A 10,162-nucleotide genomic window follows, 5' to 3' on the forward strand; every position below is an offset into this window, starting at 1 on the left:
ATTTCTTCACCATTTACTAATACCCTATTGCATTCATCTTTAATACATTTTATTTGGCTAAGATCTCTTGTTTTCTTTTCTCTCACTTTAGCTATTCTATAAATATCTTTTTCCCCTTTTTTTGTATCCAATTTTTGATATAACCGTTCAAAAGTTTCATTTTTTGCTTCACTCACTACTTTCTTAGCTTCTTTCTTGGCTATTGTATATTTTTTTAAGTTTTCCTCGTTCTTACAAATATATAATTCCTTATAAGCTATTCGTTTTTCCTTCACTTTCTCTTGTACTTTCTCATTCCACCACCAAGATTCTTTACTTAGTGGTGCATGTCCCTTTGACTCACCGAGTATACTCTTAGCTACTATTTTCAACTTTGATACCATCTTATCCCATGTTGTATTAGAGTCATCGTATATTTCACCTAATGCTTGTACTTCTACCTTCTCCTTAAATATATTTTGTTTCCCATCCTTTAACTTCCACCACTTAATTCTAGGAATTGTATATATTTTATTTCTATTGATACTATGTTTGAGACGTATATCCAACACTACTACCTTATGTTGGGTAGTTAAGCTTTCTCCAGGAATGACTTTGCAATCTTTACAAATCTTTCTATCCTTCTTCCTAATCATAAGAAAGTCAATTTGCGATTTATTATTCCCACTTTTGAATGTGACGTATTAGCTAATATAAGGTCATATGCTATCGCAAAATCTAATATAGTTTTCCCTTCCTCATTCCTCGTTCCAAACCCATAACTCCCATGTACTCGCTCATATTCCTCATTTTTCACTCCGACATGCCCATTTAGATCACCTCCTATTAAAATCATTTCACTTGGTGGAATATTTTGTGATATTTCATCTAAGTCCTCCCAAAACCTTGATTTGGTAGCTTCATCTAATTCTACTTGTGGTGCATATACGCTAATTATGTTCATAGTTTCTTTCGCCACTATTATCTTAAGGGCTATAATTCTATCTCTTTTTCTAACTACTCCTACAACTTCATCCTTTAACAAATTATCTACAATGATACTCACTCCATTTCTTGCTTTACTCTTTTCAGTGTACCATAACTTAAAACCCGAGTTCTCTATCATCTTTGCCTTCTCGCCTATCCGTTTTGTCTCTTGTACACACAAAATATTAATTTTTCTCCTAATCATCATATCTACTACCTCCATTGATTTACCAGTAAAAGTTCCTATATTCCATGTTCCAAATCTTAGATTATTAGTTTTCCTATCATATTTGTTCTTATCTAACCTATGGTGTGAGAACTTTTGCCTATTTAACACTACACCCAAGTTCTCATGGAGATGTAGCGGTCCTTGCTGAGATATTACAGTCGGACCCTGTAACACGAACTCTTGCATATTTATCACTACATCTAAGTTCTGGAGATGTAGCGGTCCTTGCCGAGACGTTACAGTCGGACCCTGCAACGCGTTCCTTTCGGGGAACAACCTAGCATTAGCACAATAGTTTAATGGATTCATTCATTGAATATTTGTCATAGTTTGACGCTGGCCGGCAACCTAACGCAACCCTCCTCCGTTATCCGGGCTTGGGACCGGCCATGACCGGTTATTATTATGGAAGTCAAAAATGCGCATAGCTTATGGGACAAATGAAAGCTTTTTGCATGTATGTCTAACAGTTATTCCGGCTAAGGCTATCAACCTAGCGAATCGGTGCTAGCACAACAAGACTAACTGATGAGAACTTTTTGACTGATGGTGAACTTGTGGCTGGACTGCTGATAAGGATCTTTTGGGGGAAAGCAAGAGTAGTTGTTTCTTAGTAAATTTATGTAGAACTTACTGAAGCCTGAATCCTATTTTAAAGCAACTAAATTACTAGCATAATTGGACCTTTGGTAGATTTCTATTGTTTCAGATCACAACTTAGATTGCAATTTGCATCGAGCTAAAGAAAAGTAATGACTAATCAGAAAGAATTGAGAGGCAAATCTTGCATTTTAGGGTTCTCTGTTTCTTTTATAAAAATTACCCTCATTTTCTTACTGTATAACATCACAGCATGACCTATTGTTTTATAACTTCATCCACGTACATAAAGAGATCTAGGGAAACCATTTCTATATTTCAAACCTAAATTGTACAAATACTGAACTATATTTGAAAGAAGAGCATGCTGACAATGACCAGAGGCAAAAGGCAACTGAATCTTTGATGAACACGAATTTGAACTTGTCCAAACTCATTTATTAACCCGATGGCTATTGCATTGGTCTATGCGTAATCAATAACATTGCTTGATATATAGTTTTTACATGACATGTAACAGGGATTGCCCAATAGAATTGCAGGAGGCTGTGGCCAGTTTCATTTTCAAGGCGTTCTGATTTGCCAGAGTTATTACACTTCAGACTTGAGGGAATTTTTTTCCGCAAAATATGGAAGGAGTTTGTTGCAGCTCGCCCTGTAAGATACATACTCCATCTGCTATTTGCTTCTTTTGAATGTTATAGTTAACTTTCTTCTGTAACTTCTGCATAATTGGGAAGCTTTCAGTGAAAGCTCCACCTGCAGAGCTGAAGATTAAGGTTTTGAAAGCAATTGCACTAGAGTACAATCTCGAGTGGTATTCATCAAGCACTGAAGCAGAGGTAAGCAAACAACATGAAGACTTGCTGCTAAGGTATATATAGAGCTTTATGCCTCTTTATCATTTTTTTTTTTATAAATCATCTAGTGATAATATCAAGACTTGGCTATTAGTGTCCATAGTCCTATCATTCCTTTGATTGTTGACAACATGTTACACACAGGATGTGCTAAATCCTACAATTCACAAGAACTGACGGAGAGATCCTCTTTTACTTCGACCAAGGTAGGAGTTTCAGCTTCAACCGCAAAGAATCAAAATGATCAATTGCCCGAATCCCTGATCCATCGGGCTAATAACATACCCAAGATCTCTGCTGAGTCGAGCGAAATTTCTCTTAGCAGATGCCGTGACAGTGGATGCTGTTAGTCAAACTGAAGAACTATGATTATTTGAAAAATCCAATCTACTCAAAGTTCATCAGTTGTCCTTGGCAGTGTCATGGTTAAGATATAGGATATTATCATATAAGATCTTAGGATCGAATTTCGACTTTATATGACAATATCCCATGTCTTCCCTCAAGACCTTATATAGGATGTTGCCATCAGTTGCTTGACTAGCAGATGTTAAATCACGGGTGTCCGAGCATGTTTTTCCTTATATTTTAGTCATTTGCACTAATAGTTATTAATTATCCGTGATTTAACTTCTCTATATCGACTTAAAAATGGATTGGTGGACGTGGTGGGATGAGTAAATCATTTTTTACTCAGTTATCCTAGAGAGAGCTCAAGCTGCATTGCTTCTGCTGAGCATGCATCTGCGGCTGCACGGTCGGCAGATGCGCTGGTAAAGAACCAGCAATTTAAGCCGTTGAGCAGCAGTTGTTCTCAGGATTATTCCTTGATGCGAATGGGACCGTCTTAATGGAGTGGTGTCTATATCGTTGGTTGATAATTTAGACGTGTAGATATGGTGGAAGCGTGCAATGAGAGAGATGAACATGACCCATGTCGTCAATGAAGATCTCGTTAAGACTGATAATGTAGTGATATTAAAAACGTTTAGACAATTAAGAGGTATCTTGACCTGCCCGAGGTATCTTGACCTGCCCTATGCTAAACTTAGTGATACGGCGATTTATGTGGGACCCCTAAGTTGGGTTTAACGTTAAGAAAATCAATTGATGTAGAGGTCAAATTCAAGAAGAGATTAATTTTCGGGTCGTATTGATGTCATGCCAAAATAAGTACAATGTCACCGCCGAGTACTTTGGCCAATTGGACCAAAGGGCCAATTGGACACGCTAGCACATTGTTCGGCTGGATCAAATTTTATATTTAAGTATAACCTTAGACATCAATTTCATCGGACATATTATTCGAGTGGATGCCAAATCTCCAATATAAACTAAGTCGGTTCAAAGGCTAGTCGGATCTAGGGGCTCAACTCCTCACTTCTCCAAATGCAAGGCTCCCAACTTACATCTGCTCGGTCCCAGGGCCGGTCAAACTTATAGGGCTCAACTCTCACTTTTCCAAATACAAGACTCTCAACTTACATCCGTCCGACCCCAGCGTCGGTCGGACTTTCGGGGCTCAGCTTCACACTTCTCCAAATACAAGACTTTCAACTTACATCCGTCTGACTCTAACCCCGGTCGAACTTGCGGGGCCTAACTTTCTACTTTTTATGAGCATAACTTCCAGCATGCAGCTTGTCCGCCCCAGTGCCGATCGGACGTACGGGGCATAACTCTCCATTTTTCATAAGCATAACTCTTAGTTTACAGTCGGTCGACCCAGAGCTGGTCGAACTCTATATAAGAGACGACATTATCAGAGAATCGTAATAATCTGTCAAAGAATATACCATTATTCTGACATATACATGCAATGGAACTTTATTCCAACCATAGAGAAACTATCGTATATCGTTTCCATCCGATATACTTTGACACCAGACATTCTCTGTCACCTCATCAATACGGAGGTTATGAGAGATGGTATAAAAAAGGATCATCTTTGTTGGCCAGGGAGGCTTAGGTACATTGTTAATATTATTTATTTTCTTTTTCATTTCACTCGGTTACTATATAACTTGAGCGTCAGAGTGTCTATGCCAGAGACCTCTTCTCTGATCCGATGACTAATGTTTCCTTTTCCCAATTCCTATCTTTGTTGTGTAGGTTTACTCGGTGTCATTTTACTTCAACTCACAATCTTCACACGATCAACATCCAAGCTGATGTTGCCCCATAGCCAAGACACTATTTCTTCTAGTTTCAGATAGCATTAGTTAATTTTTCCTCTGGGAGTTTTTTTTGAATGATCCTCATCGTTGAACTGTTGATCCTTTCATTCCACAGGCAAGTTGGTACACCAATCTGCCTTGTTAAATAAGGAAGAATATATTTTTGAAATTCATAATATCTAGAAAAACGAACTGAAGGGTACTCTTCTTAAACTTTGTTTTTTTATCCTTAATTTCTTCCTTGAGCATTATGCCATGAGCCTTAAAGATAGGTAGGTTGTGATGAATCAGAATATTTCATATTGAAAATTATCTATTAATTCATTCTGAGAATTAAGATCTTATCCCTATATGAAAATTTAGAAAAGTTTTCATAATTAGAAATGCCTTGTTGCTCTCACCAATAAGGTCTATAGGGTCATATGCAAGTTTTCATAATTAGAGATGCCTTGTTCTCACCAATAAGGTTTATATGGTCATATGCTTTAGATCATCACAATACCGCTGGTTAGTTCAATATTATTGTCTATGAGAAAGTTTAGAAATGCTATATCTAGTTATCAAACACTAGTTTGTAGGCCGTGTTTCTTAGAAGGGAAGGAAACAACAATAGAATCATGCCTAGGAAAACGACGAACAACATAGTTATAAAAAAATATACTCTCTTTTTATAGCATAACAAAGTTCTCATCAATCAATCAAAATAGCTTATACTTTCATACTCCTTTTCAATCCAATTGCTTTTGGTTGTTGTTGTTTTTGGCAGACAAAGACAAACACTTTTTTTTATCACAATCTCTACGTGTACAATTAGGTGAGACTTTCCATCAAATTAGCAAAGTCTATGTGCAATTAATTAAGGCTCCCCCACATTCTCTATTGTGATCTAATAAAGAAAATTTTAGCATACTTTTAATATTTAATTTGTCCCTTAATCACTCAACCAACCCTTCCACAGATTCAAACTCTATGTTGACCCTCCTCCTCCATTGCTTTGTTTCCTTCTTCCAAAGTCGAATGACTCCGACGTCATTAATAGGGAAAATTAATCCTAGGATTATCTCTTTGGGGCCGTCATGCCCCACCACCCAATAGAGATCTTAGCGACAATCATAGATGCATAGTTAGAGTCATATATAGCATCCTCCTTGCGTATCTTGACTTTAGAGATATGTCTCTTTGGTGGGCATCTTACGGAAAGCGATGTTGAAGTTGAACCTTGTTGCAAGTCACTTGCTCGACAAGAGAATGGCCCTTGCCGCGACTTTCCTTAATTAGGGTTGGAAATGTGGAAGGAGGGAAGATACTTTAAGACGAATGATGTGATGCACACGGTCACTTTTCGATCCATTGGATCGGAAAATAAAGACTATATGATCGGTATGATTGAATCATTAGAGGCCTTCACTTTGACAGAGGTACATTTTAGAGAAAACAAAAGAAAAATTATCAACATGCAATCTCTTCACAGTGAATTCAAACAGCTTTATATGTTTTAAGTTAGAATCATGGTTGTGTTCAGAGTGCAAAACCAACAAATATATTCCTTGCGTGATGCAAGTGCAGAGAGATAATTAATTATTAACCAAAGTAATTAAGCTCCATAAACCTAACCCCACCAGAAATTAAGAAAGAGCTCTTAAAGTATAATAACTTAAGAGATACGCATCTCAAAGATGATGCAATCAATGCAGGTGCTTTTCCTTTGGAAGCATATGCATTATTTGACCCCTTTTAAGTTGTGTACTTTCGCGGAAAGAGGAGAGAACCGAAGAGGAGAGGAGTATTGTTTTCGATGGCCACTGTTACTCTCTTCGTTGGATTAGTGAAGAATAATACCGTATATATGTCTTTAGTCTTTGTGAGTTTGAGAGAGGTTCGGGAGGTAGCTATCAATCGATTGTTGTCGAGGAAGCGAAAATTGACAAGAGGCTATTGCTAGTAAGATGAGGCTAGTAGATGGTAGGTGGCAATGTGGGTCAAGGTGACACGAGAAAAGGATAAAGGACTACAAACTAGGCCACAACATAGGGACACGACTTGACGAGCAATAAGTGTAGGCATGACCAATCCGATAAGGGCGAAACAAAGTTAATAACAATCGAGATAATCTTATACTTTACCACCCTCCCCTCCCCTCCTTCTACCTTATAAGAGTCAAGTATATATTTTTTTTCTTTATTAGAGCTTAGGATTTAATATTTAAGGTTTAGGATTTAGAGTATATTTTTTTTTCTTTATTAGAGCTTAGGATTTAATATTTAAGGTTTAGGATTTAGGTTATAATATTAAGTATAGAAAAAATTAAAAAATATTATATATATATATATATATATCTTACTATTTTATTAAAAATCTCTCTTCTTTACTAGCTAATTTTGGTGAAGCCTAAAATGAATTTACGTTAATATCATTTTTTCTATTCACACTAAAAATAATTCCAAGGTTTATTAGTAATTCCACAAGCGAAACAATCAGTGATCTAGAGTTCGAGACTCAGCTGCAGCATATTATTATGAATTTTTCTCATCATTAATTTTCTCTGGTTGTTTTATATAAAAAAATATAGTTCTCTTTAGTCCCACATCTTAGAATTGACAATACTATGATCAAAGAAATTTTTATAAATATTTTAGGCCGACAATCTTAAGGGTAAGAAAATCCAAACAATTCGGATTTTCAAAGACCCAAATATTAAAAGGTAAATGTGATTTCAATGTATTATATTACACACGCGATGCGTATGCACGATCACTAGTATATATATATAGATGAGTGATTGTGGGAGACAACAAACGTGGCGAGCTGATACGTCCATATTAGTGTTGTTTTAAAAAAACTGCTTGGTACCATTTTGGAAAAAATCACACCACGTAGTGCTATTTTAAAAAGTGTTTTTTAAAAAAAAAAACAACACTACGTGGTGCAATTTTCAAACAAACAGTGTCACATTGGTGCTACTTTTTTCAAGACTGTTGTTTTTTTTAAACAGATTGTAGGATGCATGTAGAATTACATAAGAGAAAGGGACGCGTCAGCTCGCCACGTCTATTATCGCTCACGATCGCCATATAAAAGTATGCAGGCTAACATTCTTCATTCTTTTATATATATATACACACACACCATTTTTTTAGCTATATATCATTTAGGATTTTGCTTTTAGAGTTTAGGGGTTGGATTATATTATTAAGTACAAAACAAAGTTTTCAAAATGAAAAAAAATGTGTGCTCACATGGTGTGCGGGGTAAAGGATACAGGATAACAATAACCTATATTAGTTTTGATATCCCATACACATTATGTCACACAGCTCGTGAGCACTTCAAATTTTTTTTCGTGTTGAAATTTTTTTTATACTTAATAACTCAACTCTTAAACCCCAAAGGCAAACCTCTAAATGACATATTTGTAAACTAAAAAAAAATAATAATGAGTGAGTTGGAGCGCCCGAAAGTGAGTCGGGGTGCTTGAAATTGATCCAGGCAGCCTGATTTCTCAATGAGTCGCGGATGTTGTTGCGTACAGGAAGTCAGGAAAAATACAATGCATATATATACGCATAGGCTTTTTCGCCCGCACCCCCGGTGATAGGCACCCATCGTGGGTGCCCCTTCCATCACGGGTGTGTACGCTAAAAAGCTTTTGTGTGTGTGTGTATAAACTCAACTTCAAAAAAAAATTAGAGAAGCTAGAAATAAATATCAGTAAATTATCCTAAAATCTCTAATAGCAAACTCAACTTCCTCTTCAATCCTTACATCAGACAAACTTTATTTCACTCTCTACATGCAAACTTTTCTTTGCTTCAACTCCCTAATGCACATCGATTTACCTAATTGTTCTTATTTTTTTGGTATATAAAGTCCAAAATAAAGTATAATTCCTCCAAAGTGCAACATATTTAAATTAAAATATAGTATATATTTTTTTTATCAAATTGAGCATTTTAGTTAAATGATACTGAATTTAGGAAAAATTATATCTTATTTTAGATTTTTTTTTACTTGTAAAAAATCACAAGGGATTCTGATATAAAAATAATAGTATAATTCCTCCTAAATTTAACACTATTTAATTAGAATTAAGTATATCAATTGATTGATTATGTAAAAAAGAATTGTGTTCAATTTAATAGAAAATATATTAGATTCTAGTTTAAATGTATCAAATTTAGGAAGATTTTTATTTCATTTTAAACCTTTTTACCTAAAAAATAAAGATAAATAGGTAAAGTAGTGTATATTAAGGAGTCGAAGGAAAGAAAAATTTACAATAATGGGTGAGAATAAATTTTTGTCTACACATAAATTGAGAATAAATTTTGTCTACACATAAATTGAGAAGAAAGTTAGATTTGCATGCTTAGAGTTTAGGAGCATTCACCCCATAAATATAATTGTGATTGCAATAAAATTCACCATATTTAAATCCTTCTCGAGCAGAGAAGCTCCATCAAACGATCGGACGGTTACAATTGAAGGATCACGAACCCGTGGGGGCCAGGCTCAGGCATAGGTTCAGCCCGTAGGCTTCCTCGGCCGCCGCATCTTGCTCCGGCGACGGTCCAGCGAAGGTGGCGGCGGAGCCACCGACCGCTCCTCCGCCTCCATAGAACCTTCTGCCACCGCCACCGCTGTCTCCGACGCACGCGTACTCCGCCGGCGAAAAGTACTGCGGCAGGCGGACCACCGGCGAGACCCTCGCGTAGACCCAGTTTCCGGCCGTCTGCGGCGGCGACAGGAGGTGCGGCGCGAAGGCCGCGGCGACAGGCCGGCGGTGCCCGGGATGGCCGTAGAACCTCCCTGCCTCCGCCGCCTCCCGGAGCTGCGCGCGCCTCAGTCGCTGGCGCTCCTTCTTGTGCGCGTTCTGGTGGCCGCCGAGCGCCTGCGAGTTGGCGAATTCGCGGAAGCAGTACTGGCACTCGTACCTCCTGCTCCCGCCGTCGGCCGCCGCCGACGTAGGGCTACCACTGCTCTCCGCCGGCGTCTCCTCTCCGTTGCCCTCCACGGCGCAGCTCTCCTTATCCGACACGTCGATCCCGAACAGCATAATCCTTGCGCTCGCCTTGATCTCCTCCATAAATCAAACCTCAATTCTTCTTCCGCCGACGACTGCAAAGGGAATTAAAAAAAAAAAACAGAGGAAGAACTGGATTCGAGGCTGCACCAGAGGAGTCGCTGCAGGGGATTTTATAAGAGGATCGAAGCTAATTCCTCTCATGAACAGAGCTTCGAATCGACTGTTAATCAGCAGCACAGCGCAGCACACAGCGCAGCATGAGGCAGGGACATGGACGTCCCGATGAAAGGGCACAGGTGGTAGTGGA

General features: G+C 37.9%; 1 protein-coding gene across 1 annotated transcript; it reads right to left on the reverse strand.

The window, feature by feature from the left end:
• Nucleotides 1–9,318: 9,318 nt before the first annotated feature.
• Nucleotides 9,319–9,915, reverse strand: LOC122043962 (zinc finger protein GIS3-like). Its single transcript, XM_042604516.1, has one exon. It carries the CDS (start codon nt 9,913–9,915, stop codon nt 9,319–9,321), a length of 597 nt encoding a protein of 198 aa, XP_042460450.1.
• Between the last annotated feature and the right edge of the window lie 247 nt (nt 9,916–10,162).

This window comes from Zingiber officinale, chromosome 2A, assembly GCF_018446385.1.
Source record: "Zingiber officinale cultivar Zhangliang chromosome 2A, Zo_v1.1, whole genome shotgun sequence".
Taxonomy (NCBI): domain Eukaryota; kingdom Viridiplantae; phylum Streptophyta; class Magnoliopsida; order Zingiberales; family Zingiberaceae; genus Zingiber; species Zingiber officinale.